Source organism: Pantherophis guttatus, chromosome 3 (assembly GCF_059756535.1).
Source record: "Pantherophis guttatus breed Tessera chromosome 3, ASM5975653v1, whole genome shotgun sequence".
Taxonomy (NCBI): Eukaryota; Metazoa; Chordata; class Lepidosauria; order Squamata; family Colubridae; genus Pantherophis; species Pantherophis guttatus.
Genome location: NC_142065.1, coordinates 180587296 through 180615136, shown reverse-complemented (window position 1 = coordinate 180615136; position 27841 = coordinate 180587296). Strand labels below are relative to the sequence as shown.

The window sequence follows — 27841 nt, the reverse complement described above, 5'->3', positions numbered from 1 at the left end:
GTGTCCAGTTTGTTATTTGTGTGTGTATTTGTGCCTTTGAGTCAGAATGGACTCCTGGCAACTTCCTGGACTAGGCCCTGCAATTTTCTTAGCATTTTTTCCCCAGAAATTGTTTGCCATTGCCTACTTTCTAGGGCTGAGAATGAGTGACTGACTCAAGATCATCCAGCTAGTTTCATACTTAAGGAGGAACTAAAACTCAGTCTCCCCCATAATCTTAATCACTACACAAAATTACTCCATTAACCAGTGGAATTTCAAAAAAGATTATGGCAAATGCTTTTTTTAAAATGTCAAATTCAAGATCCATATTAACCTATGTTTTTGTATATCAATTTGCCACATTAGCAAATGTTCTGTATGACAAAAAAACAAACAAACAAACATTTGTGGCCGTAATGGGAATTATATGGTTGTGGATGTTGTTTGGCTGGATGATAGGAAAATCTGAAGTGAAGAATCATCTTCCAATTGCTTATTCATTTTCATTATAAATAGATCAGTACATGCAAACCCTTCATGAATTTGATAAACTCATGTATTTATTTCTGACGTTAAGATTTCAAATTCCCTGCTCAGAGGGAATCTGTCCAGATATAATTGCAATATTATATTTTACTTACTTTTAGATTATACTTTCCTTGAGTAACAAACAAACAAAAAATCAGGCACTACCAGAAAATAAGCAGTTATTTATCATGGCATGATGTCGTTTCCTATACATTATCTAAGCTAATTATTTCTGTTCCCTGATCATATATCCTGTCTAGAATAAAACGGAAAGCTATTTTTATAGCCTGTCAAATGTAAGCGCACATTTTGAAGGTAGGTCTATCTTAAGTATATGCTCTATCTGAAACGTAGGTCGCTTGTGATGTCACTGCTGGCGATATGGACGAGATTCCAGGTGGCAACCAAAATGCGTTTGCTTCTCCTCCAAGCTCACTTAAGTCGAGCCCCCTACAATGGGTGACCTCACATCGTCCGTGAGGTTTTTTGGGCGCCCCTTCCAGATGCAAGGCCGTAGTCGGAGAAAACACTTAAAGGGCATGCGATGTCTGGTGCGTCCAGGGAGATATATATACACCTATTTTTTATTATTATTATTATAAACCGCCGGCCATCCTATACTCGGGAAGCCCAAGGGCACCGCACGCAAGGTTCTGACCGAGTTCTGACGCCGTATAGAGAGGAGCTACGGTTTGCTTTGAACCTCGTTTTTGTTTTTGTTTTTAAAGGAAGGCCAGAATTTTAGCAACCCGCCCGAAGACGTCCCGTGCCCACCTGGCACCGACTACGGCAGGGCTACGCGGCGCATGCGCGCTTTTCACGGGATGGCCGGAGTTCCCACGTGACCCGTAGTGGGTGGGTGGGGGGGAGAGGCGAGGAGGAGAAGGAAGCGACCGGGGAAGAGTGCCGGCGTTCCTGCCGCCGCCGCCGCCGCCCCGCTGCGTCTCTCCCGTTCCCGGCCGGCGGCGCCGAGAGCGGACAGTGTGGGGAGGCGTATCCATCATGGCGTCTATGCAGGTGAGCAGCCTGCGGCAGGCAGGCTGGAGTGGCGCGTCCCCTTCGTCCCCAGGTGACTCTCTCGGGACTACGGAGAAGAGTGGGGCGGAGAGCCGCGCTGCCGTCAGCAAGGAGTTTGGTGAAGGAGCCTCTCGCTGACTTCCGTGAAGCGGCGGCCGTTGGGGAGCTGCTCTGTGGCGTTTCCTGCCCGAGAGATTTGCGGGGGGGGGGAAGCGCCGAGAGAGGAACTTCGTCCTGAAGGAACGGGCGAGAAGCCGGCCGAAGTGGGGGGGGGGGGCAAAGAAGGCCAGGAAGGAGGGAGAGAGAAAGCTTCTGCTCTCTCTCCCTCCCCCCCCGCGCCTTCGTTCTCCCTTCGCGGCTGAGGAAGAGGCAGGAGACGGAAGAGAAAAGCCGGGTTGTCCTGCGGTTCGGAAGCTTAAGAAAGGCGGGGGTGGAGGCGGCGGCGGCGGGCCAGGTTGGGCTTCGCCGGGTGAGAGCAGGTGGCTGTTTCCTAGGTGTGGCTTTCAAAGACTTGGGCTGGGTTGTGCTGCTCGGCCTGGCTTGGTTGGTGGTGAAATGTGGGAAGGGGCAGTAAAAGGCGCTTACTGGTTGAGGCTGCTTCAGGAAATGAAATGTTTTAAGAAACCCTTTTCTTGGGAATCCTTCGAAGCAGGGCTCTCCAACCTTGGCAACTTTAAGCCTGGCGGACTTCAACTCCCAGAATTCCCCAGCCAGCTTTGCTGGCTGGGGAATTCTGGGAGTTGAAGTCCGCCAGGCTTAAAGTTGCCAAGGTTGGAGAGCCCTGCTTTGAAGGACTGCGTTGCTCTGGAAGTATGGAGAAAAGAAGGAGTTTTGATGGAGCGCCTGCCTGTGAGGGTTTGAGAAAGAGAGAAGAGGTCAGGAAGACTTGGTATGCTTTCTTTTTTGTGTGTTAGTCCTGGCACATTTTGTTTTTGTAGGAGTGACAGTAACCACTGCATTTACCATTGGATCGATCATTCCCTGTTTGAAGATAAAGTTCTAATTATTTGTCTGGTCCCGTAGATCAATTTACCCTGACTTTGGGGATGCCTGTTAATCCCTGGGAGTGGTGGACAGAGGTGAAATACCCTGTTTCCCCCAAAATAAGACATCCCCTGATAATAAGCCCAATCGGGCTTTTGAACACAAGGCAATAAGGCCAAGCACTTATTTCAAGGTTCAAAAATATATAAGACAGGGTCTTATTTTTGGGGAAACATGGTAGGTCCAGGATGATCTAATGATCTATCTAGATTCTATTTAGGTTCTATTTAATTGGGCCAAACTATGTTATAATAATAATTTTAATTAGCAATTTAATGATGTTTGTGTATATATTTTGTGACTGTACACTGCCTTGAGTCATGGGAGAAAGGCGGTATAGAAATATAATAAATAAATAAATAAATAAATGATCTGTTCTCCCCACTAAGTACAGGTAGTTTATTACTGTTATCTTAGACACTTTGATAGCAGGCATATTCAAAAACAAGTATGTATGAGTTGTGAAATTCTAACTGACATTTCTGTTATGCCTTTATGTTGGAATCAGGAAGTCAACCTCCTGCTGGTCAGTTAATTGGCCACTGCAAATCTTCTTGTAATATCTCATTTGCTTTCTCCCCCTTATCCATTGAAAAATCTTACCATAACCGTTTTCTACAGTTTTGTTTTTATTTTTACTGCTTTTTGAATTAATAAAAAGGACAATACAGTACCCCAAAATAATAGTGATAGTGATACATATATTGCCAAAGAGAAAAAAAAATCATAAAAAGCAGTGGTGGATTGCTCCTGGTTCGGTCTGGTTGTTGCGCACCAGTAGTAATAGTGGCAGGAGGCTCTGCCCACCCACCCAGACGTCATCATGGACGATCTGCGCATGTGCAGAAGCTTTTGCAGGTGCGCGCTCCCGTTGCGAACCGGTAGCGGAGGTAAGTAAAACCCACCCCTGATAAAAAGTACTCTAACAAAAAGTGAAAAACAATACAAAAATGTAATATATCTTTTATAACAATAAACACATACCTACATATCTAATATAAATAGTGAAGATATATCATTCTGATACATTTATATGATTATTTTTAACCTACTTTATTCTGTATAAATGAGTCCCATATTTCATTATACTTGTCCATACAAAACCTACGTCTATAGGAAATCCACACATTGATGGCAAGTGCAATTAGGTCTTCGTTGAGTGAAAAGGGGCATGAATTTATCTTTCCAATACTGCAATATTAATCTTTGTCCTTAGTAAGAGCATGGAGAATGCATTTACGTTGTCCAGTTCTCAAATTCAATGAATTAGATACATAATTCAGGAAAATTAATTACCCTCTGAGAATTAGTTTTACTTGCACAATCATATTTATATAATCCATTACTTTCTCCCAAAAATGTAGCTATAAGACATTGTAAAAACATCTGTTTTAAAGAAGCATTGTCATTATTACATCTCCAATAAAATGCTGTTTTTGACAGTCCTTTCTATACAAATGGAACAGAGTCCAATAAAATCTAAATATTTTTTGTTGTATAAATTGTAATTGGAGGTCCATTTCCACTGACATTCTTGCTACAGAAGTTAAGACACTCTCCCATTATCTAGATAATATAGGAACGTCTAATTCTATTTTCCACTCATTTTTTAACATTTGTTTATTGAATTGAATTGATAACTATCTATAAAAAGTAATAGGTTTTTTAGTTTTAAAGAATTTAACAAGTTTATTTATTTATTTATTTATTATTCGAATTTCTATACCGCCCTTCTCCTTTCGGACTCAGGGCGGTGAACAGCCAAAATAAAAACATTTATACATAAATACGATTAAAAATAGATTTAAAATAATTAAATTTGGCCCATAGTTTAAAATTTATCAATTTAAAATCCATATCAAAATTTAAAACCAACCATAAAATCATAAAATCAAGAGAGACCGGCTAACTGAAAGAGATGAGTTTTTAGGGCCCGACGAAAGGTCCGGAGGTCGGAGATCACTCGTATCTCTGGGGGTAGATTGTTCCAAAGGGTAGGTGCCACCACAGAGAAGGCTCTCCTCCTGGGGGTCGCCAGCCGGCATTGTCTAGCCGACGGCACCCTGAGGAGGCCCTCTCTGTGGGAGCGAACTGGCCAGTGGGAGGCAATTGGTGGCAGAAGGCGGTCCCGTAAGTACCCTGGCCCTAAGCCATGGAGCGCTTTAAAGGTGGTCACCAACACCTTGAAGCGCACCCGGAAGTCCACCGGAAGCCAATGCAGCTCGCGCAGGAGAGGAGTCACATGGGAGCGCCCAGTCGCTCCCATAATCCCCCGCGCGGCCGCATTCTGCACCAGTTGGAGCCTCCGGGTGTACCCCAAGGGGAGCCCCATGTAGAGAGCGTTACAATAGTCCAGACGAGAAGTGACGAGTGCTTGAGTGACTGTGCGTAGGGAGTCCCGATCCAGAAAGGGGCGCAACTGGCGTATCAGGCGAACAACCGAAGTTGTTCTAGTTCCTCAAGTGTCTTAGAAACTGAAAATGCTGCTCTTCCGAATAATGTTGTTAGCAAATACTGTAATTGTAAATATTGCCATTGATTTATATATGGTAGATTATTTATTTACCTTTGCAGGATATGTTAAAAAATTATCCTTATTATCTATCAGTTGGTCCAAAGTCAATATACCTGCTTCTAAGATCTTTCAATATTTGACTTTCCATTGCTGTGTTTTTAGTAGTATTTAAGAATTATTGAAGTTGTATTCTCCTCCTTAAAAATGATTTACAGAATTAAAATAATATACTTTCACACTGAAATCTATGAGCAACAAAGATCTGAAGACATCCTTTAAGTAGTTGATGAAACCAAAGAACTATAAATGCCCAGATTACAAACACTTCAGAAAGGTTTAGCAACCATAACTAGAGACTAACCCTAACCCTGTCAACACCTAGGAACATATATAACTTACATTAAACCTATATATATATTTATATATATATATATATGAAGAATTAGTAGTTGTGCAAACTATCATAGCAAGTCCATCATCCACTTAAAAAATGGTTTTGCATATTAAATGTTGGTTGATACATGCATTCAATAGTTTTTAGCTTAGCATAGGGCAATTTATTATCTAGTTAGCTGTGTGTAATATTTTGATTTCAACTAAAATTTAAATTTTATATATGTATAATTTTTATTAAAAAATTTAAACAATATAAAAACTAACAAGAACTAATACAAAGTAAAAAAGAAAAGAGAAAGAAGAACAATGAAAAAAAAAAAGAAAAATGCAAACAAAAAAACACAAGCTGCTGATTTGCTTTTCAGCAAATATAATTTACAAATAAAAAATACCTCTTACTCTATGGTTAAAAAACATTCTCTTTATTATATTACCTATTTCTGTCTAATTATCAAATCTGTAAGTCATATGTTCATTATTTTCTGTTTCTCACAAAAAGTCGATAAGGGGCTGCCACTCAACAGTAAATATATCTTTTCTCTAATTAAATGAATCAATTTAGCTATCTTTGCAAATTCTATCATCTTCACCAACCATTCCTCTATTGTAGGTAACTTGAGTATTTCTGCTTTTGTATATTTAATATTCTTGCTGCAGTTGTATAAAAATAAAGTTTTTATACACTTTTTTCCCAGTTGTTTGTCTATCAGTCTCAAAAGAAAACCTCTGGTTTCTGTTGTTAATTATGTTAATCATCAAAAGCTTCTGCAGTAGTGTATTCATTTGCACCCAAAATTTTCTGGCTTTTTTTTATACATCCACTAAAGATGATAAAATGTCCCTTTATGTTGTTTACATTTCCAACATAAATTTGAAGTACAAAGTTACATCTGTGAAGTTTTTCTGGTGACATATACCAATGATCCATCACTTTATAGTAATTCTCTTTAAGATTGTAACAAAATGTACATTTCATCTTGTCAACCACTTATTTCCCATTTATAGAGAGTTCTATTTCCAATTCAGTCTTTATATGTTCATAATATTTATACATTCTTTTATCTACTTTAAATTTTTTTGACAATTATGTATAGGAGAGCCATTGAGAAATATATCACTTTGCTATTACATCTTCTCTTGACTTTATTTTACATTCTCCTTGAAAAAATTCTAATATCTCATGGTAAGCTAATCATTTATGTTTACTTAAATTCTCATTGATAATTGCTCAGAGCCACAGAGGTGTTTTTGGACAAAACCTGGGTGTATATCTATTCCATATTCTCAATATGGTACATCTAACATGATTTTTAAAATCTATATTAACCTTAGTTTTATTATATGACAAACAATAATGCCATCCAAATCATAAATTGTGTCATCTAGCTCCAGCTCCAAAAGTGTTTTATTTCTCAGCAATGCCCACTCTTTCACCCAAACTAAACAGTAAGCAGCAAAATCCTCTTTTAAGTTGGGTAAACCCAGTTCTGCTCTTTCTGTAGGAGAAGCAGAGCTGAGGCAGAGACAAGAGTGGAATCAACCTGGAGTCCTTATGGTCCAAGGACAGCTCTTCTTGAATTCTGTTAACTCTTTATCTAGGGCCAATTTAGTGCTGACTGTTAGTAGACTAGATTCTTGTTTACAGCCATGAGCAATAAATCAGCTTAACTAGAATTTAACGTGTGGATCTGATTCTTCATGCCTGACATTAATTTAATTAATTAAGGAGAGGCAGAACCTAGAAGCAGAGTCAAGAGAGGAATCAGCACTAAATTGCTGCTAGATAAGAGTTAATGGAAGTCAAGATGGGCTGCCCTTGAACCGCTTTTGTGGATGTAATTACTCCAGGCTGATTCCTCTCTTGACTCTGCTTCCAAGCTCTGCCTCTTCTTCTCCTACAACTTTGCTCTGCATCTTGTAACACCTTATATTTAACTAATGGCTTTTCCCCTTTTTATACAAGTGTAGGTATGTCCTGCTATGACCACAGCGGTACTTCACCTCCCCCCATCAGCTTATTTCCCCTATCTATGCCCTTTTGGCTCCCAGCATTCTGAGGCCACTGCCAAGCTAACTGGCCTTTGCTGTCTTCTTGTTGCCACTGCTAACAAAACATGCCTGGCCTGACTCTCTTTGTGAGGCAGCCGCTAGCCACACGAGGCTTTTTTCCTCAGGCATTTTCTTCATAAGACATGGGGGAGATGGCCTCATGGGGCCAGGAGCTGTCTTGTGAAAGGCCAGAGTGGGTATGCCTTGTCAGCAGTGGGAGTAAGGAGATGGCAAATATCAGCTGGGGTGACAGAGCTCAGGATAGCAGGCGCCCTGGAGGGGTGAGGATGAGCCACACTGCTGGGCCAAGCTTTGTGCTGTGAAGGGCTTTGCTGTGTGCTGGGAATCATGGTGTAACGAAATGTGGATAATCTTGGAGGCAGTCAGACAAGAGAGGCAGGAGCTTCTAATGGATTAACAGTCAGAGGAAGAAAACTTAGGAAGGACCTGCACTAATGGATCAAGCAGTTAAAAGTGGCAGTGGAAGTTTGTTCTTTCAGATTTGCAAGAATCTGTTAATGTGGCCTTACAGTAAGAATTAGCTGATCTGTTGGGGTTCATTTCTGATTTACTTGGGAGGATGACATAGGGTTTTTTTTAGCAGGCCCAGAGTTGTGCTGTGCCAAGAAGCCTCTTTCTGTTGTGCTATTAGGCTGGGTTGGAGCTGGGCTTCATGTTGTGAAGAGCTTTGTGCGACAGCTCAGGTTTGTTGCAGCTCCAGACCTTTGGTGTGTCAAGAAGTCCCTGAGCAGCAGCATGACAAGCAGCCAGAGCCGTGTATGCCATATAGGATGTGGGCAAGGGTTTTAACATCAAAGAGTGTTAATGCCGCATTCTCCACCATAATAAAAAAAAATCCTTGATTTGGTGAACATTCTTCAAGTCAACTGTGATAAATTCAAAGCAACTCTATTCCAGGTTCACACAGCTACCCTCTACGATCTAAGGAAAATGTAATGTTTGGCTTTTTCTGCTTTGAATCTGAAATATTGCATAGCCTTAAAATTACATGCAGAGCCAGTTTGATGTAGTGGTTAAACCATCAGATTAGAAATCAGGAGATCATGAATTCTAACCTCTCTTTAGGCATAAAACCAGCTGGGTGACCTTGAGGCCCTAAGAAGGAAGCAATGGCAAATCATTTTTAAAAAACTGCTAAGAAAACTGCAGAGACTAGTCCAGGCAGTTACCAGGAATCAACACCAATTTGAAGGCATATACATATTTCTTATGACTGTTATATAGAAGCTGCCATATTCATTTCAAAATAATAACTCTATTTTTCAAGCATTTCTTATTGTCTGGAAAAAGTATTTCTCAGTAACAAAATGAAGTAGGAAAAATATAACAAAATATATAACAAAAGGATGTGTGCAAAATGCTTTCCGTGCATTTGAAGTTATATTGTACAGACCTATATTGTAAAGGCAGTTAACGTTAGTACATAATAAATATTCTCTTGTCATCTTCTACACATAATTTAAAAGTTGATTATCCTTTGGTGAAACTCCTGGGATAGAATCCAAGGGTGATTTTGAGAAGAAGACTCAAAGGCCCATGGCAAGCTGTATGAGAAAAGAAAGTAGAAGGGAGTCCTATTGGCTAAACAGACATATACTCACATAAGATCTAATTTTCCTATGGAGCTACTAGGATACTAAATACATTATATCCTATAATTATTTTCTGAAATTCTAGAATAGATTTAGGAGTGTTATCCCGTAAATAAACTGGAGCTGACTTATTTATTTATTTATTTATTTATTTATTTAAAAAAAAATTATACCGCCCCCTTTCTCGAAGGACTCGGGGCGGTGAACAGCCAAAATTTAAAAAAAACATACAATATAAACATTAAAATACTATAAAAACAAAATTAAATTTATATTGGCTTCCCCCAATTTAAAACCCCTTACCCATAAAATTCAACAATTAAAAGATTTTTAACCCAGCCCGGCTTGCTGAAATAAAAAAGTCTTCAGAGCCCCGCGGAAGGTCCGGAGATCCGGGATCAGTCGTATCCCTGGGGGTAGCTGATTCCAGAGGGCGGGTACCCGCACAGAGAAGGCTCTTCCCCGGGGGGTCGCCAGCCGACATTGCCTGACCGACGGCACCCTGAGGAGGCCCTCTCTGTGGCAGCATATTGGCCGGTGGGAGGTTATCAGTGGCAGAAGGTGGTCTCGTAAATAACCGGGCCCTAAGCCATGGAGCTTTAATTAACATGCTTTGCAAAAACATGTCAATCTTTAATAAACCAAATATAGCTTTATAAAAGGCAGTGATTTATAAGTACATATTTGTTTGTTACTCTATAAATTTATATAATTAGTGCTTTAATGAGGCAGGAGCTAAAAGTCACAAAATATCAACTGCGGCAACTCCCTTGCAAAATAACAATATAGAGGAGTACTAATAGGAGATGATAGTGAATAAGCATGCTCATTAATGCAGAATTTTAAAAGGTCCATTAAAAATGGAAAATAGAAAGTGAGAGTGAAATGAAATATTCAGGAGAGAATGAAGTAGGCCGAAATCCTGAAAAGAAGGATTACTGTATTTTATTAGCATACACTGCAACATTTTCTTCTGGATACACTGTTGGTCAGTGATTTGTATACATTTTTCCAATCCTCATTAATATTCTTTTTTAAAGCTGCCTCTTTAAATTTTGAAGTTTAAATAAGTGATGGACTGTTGACAACATATTGATCCCCTATAGATATCTTAATCTCCATAATGACCAGAGGAAAATTAAATACTGGGCTCATAGAGTTTCATCGCTTTATGAATGTTGTGAAACTTCAGGAGGATGCATTATGTAGTAATTGTTTTGAATATGAATGTTCATTAAAGTACACTTCTCTATAAGTTCTAGATTGCTTTTCCTGCATCTGCTTCGTGTCTTTCAAGTAAAAGTATACTTTCACTTTTTATCCTCATGCTTATGGAAGCTCTCATTAATTTTTTCGCCTTCAGGTTGACTATGGAGTGTTCATCTAACAAATCTGGAAAGCAGTGGTGGAAATCTATAGTTACCTCATGATTACCTGGAGAATATTTTTATATATATTTTTAACTGCTGGATGCAAGGATATAATTTTACCCAGTCATGTACTACTCTTATCTAATCAAACATTATCTATTTGATTTAATACTGTAAATAATAAAAACCTGTTTCTACAATTTCCTCATGCATTAAATTAATTAATGTATTTTTTCCCATTGAAATGTGTTCAGTTCTCAGAAAATTGCCTTGACAAGTCCCTGCAATTTTTTGACAAAATGGTTTGCCCTTGCCTTCTGAGAGGTCTGAAGGATTGTGACTGGGACCAAGGTCAGCCAGCTGGCTTTGTACCTAAGACAGGTCTAGAAATCACAGTCTCTCAGTTCTTAACCACTACACCAAGCTGCCTCTCAATATATAAATAGTATGATGTGATGTATGTTTCCTCTGAATTATCTCTGTATATTCAGTTATGTTCACTGTTAAGTAAGATTCACATATTTGTAGCTTTAATTATGTGACTCAAGTCTAGATCTGTTTTGAAGTCATGCTACACATATGGACAATTGCTCAGATAAAATTTAACTGTATCCTTTTACTAATCATAAATTTAATTGGTGCTCAGGCCAATTTACCAAATATTCTTAGAAGAATAGTTAGATAGTTTAATTAAAGTTTCTTTACTTTTCTGATAATTATCGTGCTAAAGAAATGTTGAACTTCATCAATAAACATTTTCTGTTGGATATCTGTTTCTTGTGCTGTACTGATTTTCCATATAACATATTTTGTTATTTGTGAAGTATAGCCTACCTGTCCCAGTCTTGTTCAGAAATAATAGTTCTCTGGATGATAATCAGTATGATATTTATTTATTTACTTACTCATCTTACTAGGCTTATATGCTATTTGAGTCATTACCAATTCTTAGCAGCTTATGTATCCTTAACCTACCTTTGTAGGTAAAATTAGAACAATATATAATTAAAAATAAAATGTAAGCTACTGTTGACTTGCTACACAAAATGCAAAGCAAATAATACACATGATTATGGTGTTTAAGGCATAAATAATAGGCTTGGCCATTCAGATTGAGCAGTGTCTTGTACTATATAGATAACAACTTTAAGGACTATTCAAATACTTTATGAAACGTTTTTAAAGATTTTTCTTTCTCTTTAGAAGAGGCTACAGAAAGAACTGCTAGCTTTGCAGAATGACCCGCCACCAGGAATGACCTTGAATGAAAAGAGTGTACAAAATTCAATTACACAGTAAGTATATGTATCTTTATTACAGTTGTGAAAGATACGATTTGTAGGAAAATGCAAACATATTTGCTATTATTATATCACTAAATACTTCGTTTGATCTACTTATCCTGTTTACATTGCTATCAGACTTGGATAAATATAGTGTTTACTTAGATGCATGTTTAAAAAAGATACATTTTTATCATGAGTTACCATGTGGCAAGATGGATGGCTAATAAATTTTACAAATAAGCAAATACCTCCTATTTATTTCAGTAAGTGATGGAGAATGTTCCGATATTTTATCACAATTTAAACTTTTTAAGTAATCTAGGTTTGTGATATTAGGGCATGAAATATTGCTTTGTAACATATATAGGTAATATACTTATGACGATAAATGGCAATCCTCAAATTCTACTTATGAATTTATTTATACCTATATGCATATTCTGTGTGAGTGAGATATTTTGTTTTGAGGCTTTGGCAACAAATTTTGTTTGTCCCTTATGAACAGATTGATTATTTTAAAGTTCTACCCATTCTCTACTACAAGGTGGCAGGACCCATTCATAAGAGGCCTATATGATGGTTATGGATGAAAGAGTTGTTTTCCCAACTGTTATTTTTGCATACTATTATGATTGGTTGTTTTTATTGTGTTTTTAATTCTGTTAGCTACGTAGAATTGCTGATTGCAAGATGGGTGGCCGTATAAATTTACTTAAGGAAATAAATTAAAAAATGGTCCAGCAAGTGCCAGATGAATGCAGTTGGGTTTCACAGGGTACTAGTTAGAATTCCTGATGATCAGCTGTTGAGGCCTTGAATAAGGAGCTGGTGATGGCACTGCACCAGATTATGCCTGCGTGGCCTCTATTTTTTTATGGTTCCCTTTGGGCCCCCTGGTTTTTACAGTTCATCTTGTGTATCCCACTGCTTACTCTAGTCATCTTACAAGAAGATTAATGCATTGCATTCTTGGTGACCACTAAGAAGCATCAGCTGGTCCAGAATGCAGTGGAATGGGTAATTAAGTATCTTGATATGCTGATGTACTTTTATACTTTGTGAGCTGCACTAGTGACCAGAGTGCTTTTGAATGTAATTCAAAGTATTGTGTTTTCCCATAAAGGCCCTCAGATGGAACAACATTCTCTTGAGACTTGTGTACCCCAACCTTACCTGCCTTTCAAAAGGCATTAAAAGCCTTTTTCTCCCCTCAGACATTGGCTCTAGAAATGGTATTACCCATTAGTTGATTTTTTTTGTCCCTGGCACTTATGTGTTTATATGTTGTTGTTTTATACTTTTATTGTGTTTATATATTTTGCAATTTTATTTATATAATTTATATCATATCACTAAATATTTCATTATTGACTATGTTGGCTGAGATTATTGAGATTTTTATTTCAGTAGTAGCTGGTGGATCAGCTACATGTTGTTCTCTACCATTTTGGTAAAAGCAGGATGGTTGAGGAATATACGGCTTTAAAGAAAGTGATATGCTCTATAATAATATCTGTAAACCAGGGCTGGGCAACTATGGCCCCTTTATGACCTATGGACTTCAACTCCCAGAATTCCTGAGCCAGCATGCTGGCTCAGGAATTCTGGGAATTGAAGTCCACAGATCATAAAAGGGCCATAATTGCCCAGCCCTGCTGTAAGCAATAAAATGAAGGAGACTATTGCATGCAACATAAGAGTGAGATAAGCAATATTTTAATTTCAATTCCTGTCAGCATCAATATATGTGCCCTATGTAAGGGATTGTGGAAGTTTAATTCCAGATAATCTGCACCAGATTGCTTGTTCCTGACCTAGAGACAAGTAGAATTCTTCAATTAAAGTGGGTAAATATGTTGCTGAAAAATACTATGAGTTGGCTTCTGCTAACTTTAGAATTGTTTCATGACTAGAACCACATTCCTCACGAGGGTTTTTTTTTCTTCATAGCATTTTCCTACAAGTTTCCTTTTCTCCCCAGATCAACTAAGCATTGATCCATTGGTTATGACAGGAATTGATTGACCAGCTTGTTGCCTGAGCCTGATGTAGGCTGAGAGGCAGTGACTGCCACAAAGTCACCTAGCTGGTTTTCATGCCTAAAGTGGATTATAACTCACAATCTCCTGGTTTTGTACTTTCTGCCTTAACCGGGCTGGGTTAAAAATCTTTTAATTGGGGAATTTTATGGGTAAGGGGTTTTAAATTGGGGAAGCCAAAGATAAATTTAATTTCATTTTAAAGTATTTTAATGTTTGTATTGTGTGTTTTTAATTTTGGCTGTTCACCGCCCCGAGTCCTTCGGGAGAGGGGGCGGTATAAAAATTTTAAAAATAATTAATAAATAAATAAATAAATAAATAAATAAATAAATAAATAAATAAATCAGGTGTGTCCAACCTGTTGCCCTGGACAGCTAGTAATGAAGCCCCACAAGATATAATAAAAATATTAAAAAGTTAAGGAATTTTGTTGTTTACATATATTAAGTATATTATATATTTTATGTTGCCCCACACAATTCCTCTTCATTCAGTGTGGCCCAGGCAAGCCAAACTTTTGGACAACCATCCTCTAGATTAAATTGCCTCTCGCTCTTTGCCTCTAAGAATTTCTGCTCCAGAAATCTCAGCTGATCATAAATGTCTTTCTTCTCTAAGGCAGAAAACATAACAGTGTAGAAATAAGCAAGTAACAGGCAGTGGGTAACTTTAATAAGGGCTGTAAAAAGTTTTAATCTTTTTAGTTTGATTTGTTATTGCCGTATGATGTAGTATATGAATTTATTAAAAAACACCAGACATATTCAATGAAACAGGAATTGGGGTTAAAAACTTACTGAATGATCAAGAAGTAGAATTTTATTAGTGAATATTGTGAAGCCCTACTTAATTGGGCACAATCAGGGAAACAAGAAATATGAGTAAGGTATCTTTAATTATAGTCTGGAATAAATACAGAATCTTGTATACCATAAAGGAATGTTCCACCCTCATTTATAATAATTTCATTAAAGCAGAACCTCTGAATGATTTAGAAAATTTCTTCACACTTTTTGCCACCTTGCTGCCATTTTTGGAAATGGCTTGCTGGTCATTTATCTTATTCTTTTGATTGTCAATATCTATTCTTCCATTTCTTTCTCAACCTCCTCACAATTTTTAAGAGGAAAGATGATAATTTAAGAATTATTCAGGAGGCAGTTAAGAAAATATCAGTACATAGCTATCCATTGCTCTGTTGTCTGGGAAATGATAAATCTAGTCTAGTGATTCAGAGAAAGGGGATTAGAAATTGAAGTTCTCTGTCTTGGATTCAACAATCCAGTTGTTAATATAATTTATCTGTAATCTAACTTCATTATTGTTTCAAAGAAGAATATTTATGGAGAATATTACTTTTGGTAAAGTACATACAATGACCTTTTAAGAAAAAAAGGGAGCCCCTAATTCTAGGATTTTTAAGATGTGTTTTTGAAATTGGGGAGTATGATAGCAATTTGCAAACAATAATTTACATCAGGTTACTTACAGAAGATCAAATACTATAGTTATATGTTTTCATCATTGTAAACCATTTTCTTTCCCAAGGTGGATAGTAGACATGGAAGGGGCTTCTGGAACATTATATGAAGGGGAGAAATTTCAACTGCTATTTAAATTCAGTAGTCGGTATCCATTTGATTCTCCTCAGGTAATTTATTATATGCTCAATTAAATTATAAAATATTTGGTAACATTGAATGTTTATTTTATTGAAATTTTTGCTAGGATAGCTCTTCAGAAAATAGCAAAAATTGTTTAATTATATATCTGGTACCTGCAGTAGTTGAATGAAAAGCAATGTGTCCAATATTGTAAGACATCAAAATATAGCAATAATGATATGGTAGAAACTTTGAGGTGGTTTTTTTGGCAAGTTCTTTCACTTCAGTTGTTCGGAAGTTGTTGTGCTATTGTTCGTAAATTGGAAACCTGCAGTGAGTACTTGTTGGCAGGCTTTAAGCAATGTGCTGTGATTAAATTTTTGACTGCTGAATGAGTCCTTCCAACTGAAATTTACTACTAAATGTAGATTTTTTTTTTATGTTGATGACTGCATTAGCTTGAATATGTGTTCTTGAACCAAGACATGGAAAGTTGGTGAATTAGGAAGAGTTGATTAACAGTATGTGATCAAAAATGAAGTAGCTGAGGAGTTTCATTTGAGAATGGTTGATGAACTAGGATGATTGACAGATTGCTCAAAGGGAAATTGCTATCCATCTCACAGGAACATATGGGTCACATTATTGATATGCTTTAATATTGGAAGCTTTGTCAAGATATATTTTTTGCAAGCTGACAGAAGAAATGGGAAGTTGAAGCTTTGGTTGATATTTGCCAGTACTTGATGACATGCTACAGGAGTGAAATTGAAGACACGTTCTTTATATCATTATGACAGCTGATAAAAGATGTTTGTCATTATGGTCCAGAAATTAAGCATCAGTCCATTCAATTACATAATAAAGCTTCACCTGTAAAAAAATTTTCAAAACTCAGGCTTTAGCAGGAAACTCATGCGTTACAGGGGTTTTTTTTGGGGGGGGTGTACACATGTTATTTACATAGATTTCCTTGAATCCAAAGCCATGATTTGCTCAAAACTTTACATTGCAAGAAACCTTTCAAACAATCAGAGCTGAGAAGGAAATTTCCTGAAATGTAACAATACTAGGGCTCAGACCTTACAAGCAACCCACAAGATAATTTCAAAGTTGGATATCACCATCTTACCAACTTGGTCCCTTGTGACTTTCATTTTTTTTTCCAAATTAAAGAAATATTTCCATAGGATATTTGACACAATGAAGAGGTAAAAAGTACTATTAAGCAGCCAAGTTCTGAACTGCATATTCTGAATTGCAGAGTTGCATAACACACGATCAGGATTGATTACTCTGTGAGTAGAAAGTATTAGGATTCTTTTAAGATGCTTAACATATGTAACCTGTATGAACAATCTGTATCGAAAACTTCAGGTTAAAAAAGCTAAGAAGAGTAGTAAAAACAAAATAGGAAAAAAAATCATATGGAGGACATTTATCTGACAAGAATAAATATATAAAGGTGTATTTTCTTCTCTGAGAACCTAATTAGATAAAGTGACAAATGATCAATGCTTTTCCAGCTTTCAACTGAAACATTACGTACATGACAAAATAAAATGAGACTGATGAAAGCAAAATAGAATTTAAAAAAATATTCTGGGCAAAAGTTTTATTTTAAATATAAATACATTCAAAAAATAGAAACCTTAACTGTTATTGACACTTTAAATGAAAGAGTGTACACCGCTATACAATTTATGATATCAAGAAATTTCCTTGTATAATTTAAAATATTTTCAATTTGTGTATTGACATGTGACTCTTAAATTAGATCCATTTCTTCCTGCATATCAAATTGTCTCAGTTGTGACTGTGGAAGACGAAAGCAGTTGACACTTTAAAAATTGGATTTTATGCTGTTTATTTATTACCATTACAACTTCTGTTTTTGATTTTTAGTATGTCCTTTGTGTTGGACTCTTTAATAATGATATACATATCGTTTTAACTGTCTGGAATTGCCATCTAGTATACTTTCAATTATTTAGTTATATAAGAGCACAAATAAATACACAATATATGATTTTATATAAATGTACTGGATTTTAAACTAAATAATGGAAATTAAAGTAACTAGGACATTATTAAACCTTATGACCATAAACTGGTCTCATCTGGAAAGACTGAGCAAGGGGAAAAAACTTGAACCATTTTATTACTAGCTGTGTAATCACAGTACAGATACTCTTCGGCTTACAACAGTCCATTTAGTGACTACCTGAAGTTATAATGGCACTGAAAAAAATGACTTATGACCATTTTTCACACTTAACGACCATTGCAGCATCCTCATGGTCATGTGCTCAAAATTCAGATGCTTGAAAACTGACTCATTTATGATGGTTGCAATGTCCCAGATCATGTAATCACCTTTTGTGGCCTTCTAACAAGCAAAGTCAGCGGGGAGATTGTGATTGTGCAGTGATACACTTAACAACTACCAAGAGCCTTGGTAGTACAGGGGTTTAAGGCACCCTGTTATTAAGCTGGTTATTAAGACCAGCTGCCTGCAATTACTGCAGGGTTCAAATCTCGCCAAGGCTCAAGGTTGACTCAGCCTTCCATCCTTTCTAAGGTAGGTAAATTGAGGACCCAGTTTGTGGGGGCAATAAGCTGACTTTGTATAAATATACAAAAGGATGAAGGCTATTGCTGAGCACATTGTAAGCCGCCCTGAGTCTTCGGAGAAGGGCGGCATATAAATCAAATTAAAAAAAAAAAAAAACTGTGGCAAGAAAGGTTGTAAAATGGGGCAAAACTCACTTAACAATTGTCACTTAGCAACAGAAATGTTGGGCTCAGTTGTGGTCGTAAGTCGAGGACTATCTGATTAGGCAATAGCACCTGAAGTAACAGAATGTACATAACAGAATATAACCAAGAAACAGAGTTGAAAGAGATATTGGAGACCTTCTAGTCCAGGACACCCTATGCCAGCGATGGCTAACCTTTTTGCCATCACGTGCCAGGAGAGGGGGAAGGGCGGGGGAGGGTTGCACGCGCACGTGCCCACGCACATGTGTGCGCAACCCCCTCCCCCACCCACCCCCCGCTCCTGGCACATGATGGCCTGGTAGGCCCGTTTTTCTTTCTTACCTGGTTCCAGATCCTCTCTGTGTATCTGGGAACAGCGAAAACAGCCTTTCCCACTCCCTTGGAGGCCCTACGGAGGCTGAAAAAGCCCATTTCCCAACTCCTGGTGGGACAGGAAGTGACATTTTTTGCTGTCCCCAGCCTCCAGAACCTCTCTAAGAGTCTCTAGGAGCCTCTCTAGGAGTCTGTAGGAGCCTCTCTAGGAGTCTCTGGAGGCTGGGAACAGGAAAAAACGTCACTTCCTGTCCCACCGGGAGTGGGGAAATGGGCCCTTTGAGCCTCCGTAGGGCCTCCAAGGAAGTGGGAAAGGCTGTTTTCGCATTCCCAGATACACAGAGAGGATCTGGAGCCAGGTAAGAAAAAAAACCGGGCCTTTCCCCCCCCCCCCCCCGGCCCTCCAGAGGCAGGAAACAGCCTGTTTCCCTACTTCTGGTGGGCCCAGAAGGCCTGAAAATCAGCTGGCTGGCGCGCACATGCGCCCCAGAGCTGAGCTGGCGTGCCCACTAATATGGCTCCGTGTGCCACCTGTGGCACGCGTGCCATAGGTTCGCCATCACGGCCCTATGCCATTTCAGGCAAATGGCTGTCCATTATTGGAACACCCACAACTTATGGAGGCAAGCCATTCCACTGATTAATTGTTCTCACTATCAGGAAATTTCTAGGTTGGTTCGCTCTTTAATTAATTTCCATTCATTGCTTTTTATCCTGCTTTCAAGTGTTTTGGAGAATCGGTTGACCCACTCTTCCTAGTGACAGACCCTGAAATATTGGAAAACTGCTGTCATTGTCACCCCTAGTTTTCTTTTAACTAGATTAGACATATCCAATTCCTACAACTGTTCTTCATATGTTTTAGTCTCCAGCCCCCTAATCATCTAATCATCATCTCTACACTTGTTCTAGAGTCTCAACATCGTTTTTATATCGTGGTGACCAAAACTGTATGCAATATTTCATGTGTGGTCTTACCAAGGCGTTATAAAATAGTATTTCATATTATTCTATCTATTAATGCAGCCTGTGACTGCTGGCTTTTTTTGTAGTTCCAGCACACTGCTGGCTCATATTTAAGTGGTTGTCCATTAGGACTCCTAAATCCCTCGCAGTTACCACTATTGAGCCAGGATCCACCTATTCTGTACCTGTGCAACATACTGAACAATAAAGTTTCATTAAATTCAAGACTGACTGTGATATATGAAAGATCAAATTTGATTCATACCCTTCTAACATTTGTTATTTTATAGATTATGTCCATGTTTGAATTCAAATGTTTTTGTATAAAAATGGAATATTTTACAAATAGCATTAGTATACTTTTTGATCTATTATATTAATAAAATATTAATTTGATTTTTACTTTATAGGTTGTGTTTACTGGTGAAAATATTCCTGTTCATCCTCACGTTTATAGCAATGGACATATCTGTTTATCTATTCTAACAGAAGACTGGTCTCCAGCTCTTTCAGTGCAATCAGTTTGTCTTAGCATTATCAGCATGCTTTCAAGTTGCAAAGAAAAGGTATGAATTTAAAGATAATGTTGTTATAAGTTTAATGGTAGTAGAATGCCCCTCTCTAAACCAATTATGTTTCTCTTTCTCTTTAATGACGTTTAGTGGACCCTAAAATAGGTACATTGTTAAATAATGCACTTCAAAAAATTTCAGAAGGGTTAATTTATGTAACTACAATGCAAACTAGTTAGATAACAACCAACTATTTTTCTTTCCAACCTTTGGAGACCAGCAAAGCATAATAATTGTCTTAAAAAGAAAGCTCATTACCTAGTTTCACTGGAATTAGTGTGAAGTTCCTGCTTCATGTTGCCACATTTCTTAATTCACATAGAATTGTTATTTCAAGAAATGCTGAAAAATTCATTGGACAGTTTATGAATGTCACAGGCTGGTAATGGGTATTTAGTGAGATATTTGTACTGTACACTTAGTGAGCTTTATATTAATAACATTTTGAATGTTGTCTCTGAAGCAAATTACAGATATTTAATGGTTTTCTTTCTAAAATAAAATTCTGCTTTTAGCAGAGCACACTTGGGCACCAATGAAATGATGGCTTTTTGTATAGTTGCAGATAATTTCATTGGTATATGTTGCAGTGTTATAATATCTAAATTGTGTCTTACATAAATTGAGACTATTCTTGTATAGTTTATAGAGAACAAATATAATAATAACCTTTTATTGTCACTGCACAACATATGTACAATTGGTGGAGCTCCCTCAGTGCACCCCACCAACACAATACAACTCACAGTGAAGACAGAAAATCCCTAACCCAATAAAATCTAAAAACACATTCAGGCAATATAACAATCTTTCTGACATGCTACTCATTCTTGGCATCTTTTACTAAAAATACATTATAAATACTAGATGGTTCATGTGCAGATTACAGTTGGAAGAACATTTTCTTCCCATATATTCAAAGTGTGTGGTGGGGAAGGAGTAGGAGGAAGTCTTCTGATTATTATTTCCTCTATAAACTGCTATTTAAAATTTGGTAGAGAAATACTTTCTTCTATCATTTAGCCTGCTTATGTATTATTCACTTATTTATTTCTTTATCCACTTTATTTTTTGACACAATTTGAGGGTTTTTCCAAACCTGTATTGATTATATGCTAGTTTTCTCTAGTTTATTTAAACATGACTCAGAGAGGTATTACATTTGTTTAAATATGTGTGCCTATATGTCAGGAATTATAAAGTCAGCTGAAATATTAACGATTTGTTCTCTTAAGTTGTATAAGAGTTGAGGAGCAGTCGAAAGTATTGCAAACTAGGAATAAAATCTTGGAAAAGGAACTTATAATTTTTTCTCTCATTTCAATGAATCCATTTCTGAAATTTCCTCCCTCTCTTCCCTTAATTTGTTAGATTTATATCCTACTTTCAATTGAGCCAATAATTTGCAGTTTTGTATAATTGAAGTAGGCTTATAATTTAAGATAGTTTTACTTTATTGCAGAGAAGGCCACCAGATAATTCATTTTATGTAAGAACATGTAACAAGAATCCAAAGAAAACAAAATGGTGGTATCACGGTAAGCATTTAGTTTGAAAACAATATTCCAAGTAATGAATAATTAGTATTTAATTTACAAAGCTTCCTGTATAATCCTTGAATAAGTTTCTTAATATTCACAAATAACACTACAAATAAGTCTACTGTTAAGTTACTTAGACTTGTCTTAATGAATTCAGGTGAGAAAGATCTATATCTTATAGGCACATGAAAATTTCAGGTACAGAACGTTTCCAAGAAATCTGCTAGGGAATGAAGTTTTGGCATTCTGAACTGCAGAAACTCTGAAAACAGGCTTTCCTATACGTAATGCATATGTTGAGCTTTAAGGATTTTTCTCATATTGAGACTAGCCATGAATAAATTAACCAGTTAATACATTTAGTGTAAAGCAGTGGATCATATTAGTAGAAGAAAATAATGAATAACCTTACTGCTTGGTATAAAAATCTATTGAATGAATAAATCATTAACATTTTTCACCCTCCCCAGGCTCCGGAGGCTTTCCTCGAGCCTCCAGGAGGGTGAAAACTGCTTTCCCCGGGGTCCGGAGGGCCTCCGGAGGCCAGAAACAGGGCCGTTTCTGAACTTCCAGAACCTCTGGTAGGCCCTTTTTTTGCCCTCCCAGATCCTCTGCGCGGCCCCTGCACTTACCTGGAATGATGAATGGGCTGCGTGGAGACTCCAGGGAGGGGTAGGATGGGAGGGGAGGGGCAGGGTCGATGTGGCCAGCCAGGGGTGGCATTTGGGGGTTCGCCAAACCCCAGCGATCCTTGGCTAGAGGATCGCTCGAACCCTGCCGAACCTCCAGTAGCCCACCCCTGTGTGAAGGTACTTGCATAGCAACATATTTTTTCCCCCAATTCTTCCACGGTTTCTGAGCTTTTGGGCTTTTTGTATATTTGCATTTTTATTTGAAAAATGTACTATTTTACTGAATAGGCAGTTGAGCCTTAGTACATTGTCAGATCTGTTTGAACAGAACAAGGCAAGTCAGTGGTTCAGAATTATATTGTCTCTTCCAGAATTTATAATTTTTAAATTTTATTTTAATTTATTGATGTGGTACTGTTAAGGGCTATTCCAGCAATAAAAATCTTCATGTTTTGAAAATGTATATGTGCAGAATATAATATTTTACATTTTGTTTTTCTTTAAAGATGACACTTGTTGACACCATCATTCTATGATTCTCCTAACAGAAGATAGTCCTACTGAGAAAATGAGCACTTTGATCATTCAGTCTTTGAACTTTAACCTCCTGACTGGAAATGATAAATAGGCAATGAAGACTACTTCCTTTGACTGAATTTTTACTAGTATGCATTCTGGGCGCATGTTGATCGCTGGTTCACACCATGCTACTGACATGCCTTTCGTAGTCATACAATGTTAATGCTGGAAAATGTCATTCAATTTTAACATTCAGAAGAATTCCAGGTCTTCATGTATTGTGCAATAATATGAATTTCTTGGTGGTTTTGGTATATCCATTGCCACAAAAGATTGTATCAGGAAACATATATGCTTTCCACACAATAGTTTAGATGCATGATAGGGCCTATGAAAGGTTTTAAGTATATTAGGATGATAAGTAACCTATCTTTTACTTTGAAAGCCACCTAATTTGTTTAGATATGGATTCTGTGCACTGTGATCATAAAACTAGCAGCATAAGTTAAAACATGCTTAACCAAGAAATTAATAAGATCATTGCATATTTACTGAACTGTCAGTGTCTTGACAAGCAAGTTTTTTCAAGTTATGTCAGCAGAGAGGTACGTTCTATGGTAGAATAAATATCTTTTGTTTGTGTATGTTATATTTCTGAAGAGAAGGTATGAATAAATAAGGCAGAAGTGGTTTAATCAAGGAAACCATGTTATAAAATAGAAACCGGTAGCAGTGATAAAACTGAATTTGCTGCAGTCCATGATTGGGCTTGTTAATATGTATACTAGAGCTATTTTCCAAGTAGATTGCACACTGTTATTTCATACTAGCCTTCAGCATGAGCCCTGTTGCCTACACAATATTTCATTTATTTATGTGTCTAGAAAGTTTTTGAGTTCACAGTTCCTTTTGTGGTCTTATATGTCATATTTGAATGTTCCAAAACAATATTTTCACTGAAAAGCTATCAGAAGATATTTTCTTGTAAATTATTTCTTTATTAACATTTCTCTTGTCTTTTAATTCTGTACCATAAAGGAAGAAATACATTTTGGACAGAGATGAACTGTTTTGACAAAAAGTGTGGATCTTTTTATTTAAACTTAAGACAAATATATATAAATATATATATTTTTCTTACCTTACTTGTCCCATACAGCCATAACAATTTTCCAGGTTTTCTTTAAAGATATGACAAAAACTAGATTTACCTTTTATATGGAAAAACAATTGTTAAACAATAGTGAATTGATCTTCACCTATATGTAATTTTATGATACTGGATCTAGGCTGTCTTTTTAGGAAGCAATGATGTGTCTTTTATAAACTTGCTACCTTTACACATATGCAAACTTTCTATTTCAATGCTCTTTTTAATGTTGCCTTATTGTTGCACTAAAAAAATCAAATCTAGTAGTCAATAAATGAATGTCTGAACTGCAGAGTAAACTTCTTACTTGATTTTTAAAGTAAGAATCATATAAGCAAAACAAATCTCCCAGGATTGGCTGAAAATACTCTAGTGTGTGTGGATTTTTTTTTAACTGCTGCATTGAATCTTACAAGTTTTATAGATATGTATATACTACAGTAGCTATAATATTTAAAATCAATATAATTGCTAAGCTCAGGGGTGGGAAGAAATCAAATGAAAGAAAAAGGTGTTCTGTCCAGGCACTGAATTTCAAATTATTGGTAGAGCAGTTTTAAATAAGGGTATGTTACCTTTTCTGTTTTGAAGATTATTGGCCTCTTAATCAAAAATAAGATACTGTGGGAAAACTTGTATATAGATGTTTATATTTCTTCATTGCATTATTAATGTTACTATAGTAATTTTTGTTCAAGCCAAAAATAATGTTGATGTTGAAATTTGTATTCCTTCTTGATTTTCTTCTAGCTCTTTTTCCATTTGTAAATTAAATTGTGAAAACATGTTAAGTGTATACATGAAGGGTACCACTAAATATTTAAATGGAATCTTCATAGTTTCACAACCCACAAAAACTATGTATTCATATGTTTAGATAATGTCAATCTGTTCTGTAATTCACTATGAAGGACCTTCATATGTCTGGAGGTTCAATTTTTCCATCTTAAAGATTAATGCAACTGTTTCCATATAATATCTGATTTTTAAAGTTGGTTACATAATCCATGCTTTAGTCTTGCATGTATTTTATTTGCCTATAGATTTCTCAGTTTGGATTAAATCAAAATTGCTCAACAAAATATTACCCAGGTTATTTTATACCATTCCTTGGGTGTGGAGGCTGTTTAAATATATAATAAGGATTTTAAACCAGAATTGTATCGTTTGGATTTTCATAAATTGTATTATCTCACACTAGGGTATGGAGGCAGAGGAAGAAATCAAGTTTTGCTTTTTTTGCTTTACCCTTAAATTCTGTTGTCACCTGAAAATCTGTTTTAGGAAATTAGGAGCTTCCTGCAAAAGTATATGAAATGATGTAGTGAAAATGAAGGATTGATACAAATGACCATTCCTTTTTTTCATAAAAAATGGTGTCGCTGAAAAAATACATTCTCTACAACTGGTACATGCTGAGTTGATTCTGTGCCATCAACAAGAAGTTCAGGATCTTCTTTCTACTTAATCACATTTCAGTCTGCAGTATATACATGGAAGATGCCGTTTTGGGGGGGGGGGGTTCCCTGGAGGCTGCCCATCATTATGAATTGCACTTAGTAGCAAACATCACATTTTATTATTCATTTTATATATGTGATATTTTGCTTAAAACATGCAAGGTAACTTACATAGAGATGTTCCTTAATTTTATCCTGGTTTTCAACCTGTGAGATGGATTGAATTAAAGGAGAATCATTGACCTTAATTCAGTCATTAAATTCCTTGGTTTCTGTTAATGTTAATGACTCGCCTCAATATCACTTTGAAGTTTTTATAGTCCACTTGTATGTTTTCTTCATTATTTTTGGTATCTTAGTAGCCTGGACTATCTTTTCTAATATGAACAACTAAGAACCACCTGTCTTTGTATCAGTTTTTAGTTAAATCATCTTTTCCCCCCTTTGTGGCAAAAAAATGTCAGTTTATATATCTGTTTTCTGTTGTATAATACAATGTTGTGGATGAAAAGGACATTCTCTTACCTTCATGAGAAGTTTTCTCAGAAGGTCTGGATAAATAATATATTAAAAGTTATGAAACAATCAAATTGCTCAGCAATGCTGTTTGGATACTAATATCCTATTTTTTTCAGTGAAGATGGATGCTGTGAATTAATTCAATTTCCCTGCAGTCTCATGCTATCCTTAATTTCACTTTCTTCTAATCAGGAATCTATTTAGGAAATTTTCTTCAATGTCTGTAGCAATAGCCAACTATGATTGTATTTATTTTGCCAGATTCCTCTGTTGATAGCAATCTGAGGATTTCTACTTAGACCTTGACTGAACTACGTGTAGTGTGCTTTTTAATGCTGCAGTAGCAGGTACATCTTTTGTATAATCATACCTCATGCTTATTGTTATTAGATAAGCAAATACATGAATCCATTTTCACTGTTGCTGCTTACTTGAATTGGGTTGCTGGTTGTCAGATGGGAATACTTACCAAAACTAATCAGAATCAGATTAGAGCTGGAAGGGACCTTGAAGGTCTTCTAGTCCACCCTCCTGCTCTATATCATTTCAGACAAGTGACTGTCCAGTCTCTTCTTAAAAACCTCAAGTGATGAAGCACCCACAATGTCTGAAGGCAAGCTGTTCCATTGGTTAATTGTCCTCGCTGTTAGGAAGTTTCTCAATTCCAGGTTGTTTCTCTCCTTGATAGTTTGCATCTATTGTTTCTTGTCCTGCCCTCTGGTGTTTTGGAAAATAAATTGACCCCCTCTTCTTTTTGGCAGCCTTTCAAATAGTGGAATACTGCTATCATGTCCCCCCAATCCTTTTTATTTAAATCATTTATGAAGATATTGAAGAGTACTGGGCCTAAGCCAGAACCGTGTGGTACCCCACTGCTTACTTCCCCCCAATGGATATGATACCATTAAGGACTACTTGTTGAGTACAGCTTGTTACAAATCCATTAATCTACAATATTTGCAGTGAAGGATGAACAACGGGCAGGATAAAATAATATAGGCATTGCTAGTAATTTATTAAAATGTGATAAAATTGCTTATATATTAAGCCATTCCTATTAACATTTTCAAACCACCAGTTTCTTCTAGATGACATGGATCCAATTTTTGGTATTCAGTACTGTATCTTTCATGCTGTTTATAGTTCATGCCAATAAAAGAAGATGGGTGCACAGAGTAAAATTCAGTAGACATTTTTGCATTCAACTGCTAAACTGGAAAGCAAAAAAACAAGACTGTGACCTGGGAGATAGTGGTACAGTACATATTCATTCTCTCTCTCTCTCTCTCTCTCTCTCTCTCTCTCTCTCTCTCTTTTAAGAAAAAGGATAACTAAGAAGGCAAATGAACTTAATATTTTTATATTCTTAAATTACTTTTAAGGCTTAAACCATAAATTGCTAAGGCTTTTAAGGAACTGGATGACACATATAAAATAATCTGCCTAAAGATGTCTAAAAGCTGTATCTAGCTGTATTTTATATGATTTCAATTTATATCCACTTTTTAAAAACTTGTTTATTGGTGATACCACCACTTTTCATTCATTAGTACCAGGAAAGGCAGCCAATAGAAGCAAAATGAAACAAAATATAAACATTCAACATTCTAAAACAACTGAAATGTTGTGGCTGAAAAGATGTGGCCAATTGTTTTTCTAAAGTTTATTGGGTAGAAAGTTCTCTCCCCTAGAAAGTTTTTTCTCCTATCAAATATAAAATACTTTTGAAATGTGTTAAAGACTTTTTATAGATACATAGCTTAATTTGTATAAATGACATGACTTTTTCTCATTTTTGGGGGGGGGGAATTGCAATTTATCAAATGTAATCAGTTTATCTTACATTTATAATACATTGGTAGAAATCACTTGACTCACAGCTTGTGCTTAACAGCAAATAGTCCAGGAGGGCTTTTCCAAATTTGCCTTGTGCAGAAGTTGTG

At 36.6% G+C, this 27841-nt stretch overlaps 1 protein-coding gene across 4 annotated transcripts; it reads left to right on the top strand.

Moving 5' to 3' along the window:
- The first annotated feature begins 884 nt into the window (after nucleotides 1–884).
- Nucleotides 885–25001, top strand: UBE2W (ubiquitin conjugating enzyme E2 W). 4 transcript variants are annotated; one of them, XM_034429978.3, is made up of 6 exons: nucleotides 885–1061; nucleotides 11718–11809; nucleotides 15391–15493; nucleotides 19916–20071; nucleotides 21540–21615; nucleotides 22757–25001. In XM_034429978.3, the coding sequence occupies exons 1-6, from the start codon at nucleotides 966–968 to the stop codon at nucleotides 22768–22770; spliced, it is 537 nt and encodes a 178-aa protein (XP_034285869.1). In that variant the 5' UTR covers nucleotides 885–965; the 3' UTR covers nucleotides 22771–25001. The 4 variants fall into 4 exon arrangements, with proteins under 4 accessions (XP_034285869.1, XP_034285870.1, XP_087746810.1 ...); XM_034429979.3 differs by having other exon boundaries at nucleotides 949–1527; XM_087890684.1 differs by lacking the exon at nucleotides 885–1061 and adding an exon at nucleotides 1367–1527 and having other exon boundaries at nucleotides 11721–11809.
- The last annotated feature ends 2840 nt before the right edge of the window (nucleotides 25002–27841 follow it).

Coding starts and splice junctions, on each gene's coding strand:
- UBE2W (XM_034429978.3), top strand. CDS start 966: ATGGGTGACCTCACATCGTCCGTGAGGTTTTTTGGGCGCCCCTTCCAG. Junction 1,062..11,717: donor TAAAGGGCATGCGATGTCTG/GTGCGTCCAGGG, acceptor CTTTCTCTTTAG/AAGAGGCTACAGAAAGAACT. Junction 11,810..15,390: donor GTACAAAATTCAATTACACA/GTAAGTATATGT, acceptor TTCTTTCCCAAG/GTGGATAGTAGACATGGAAG.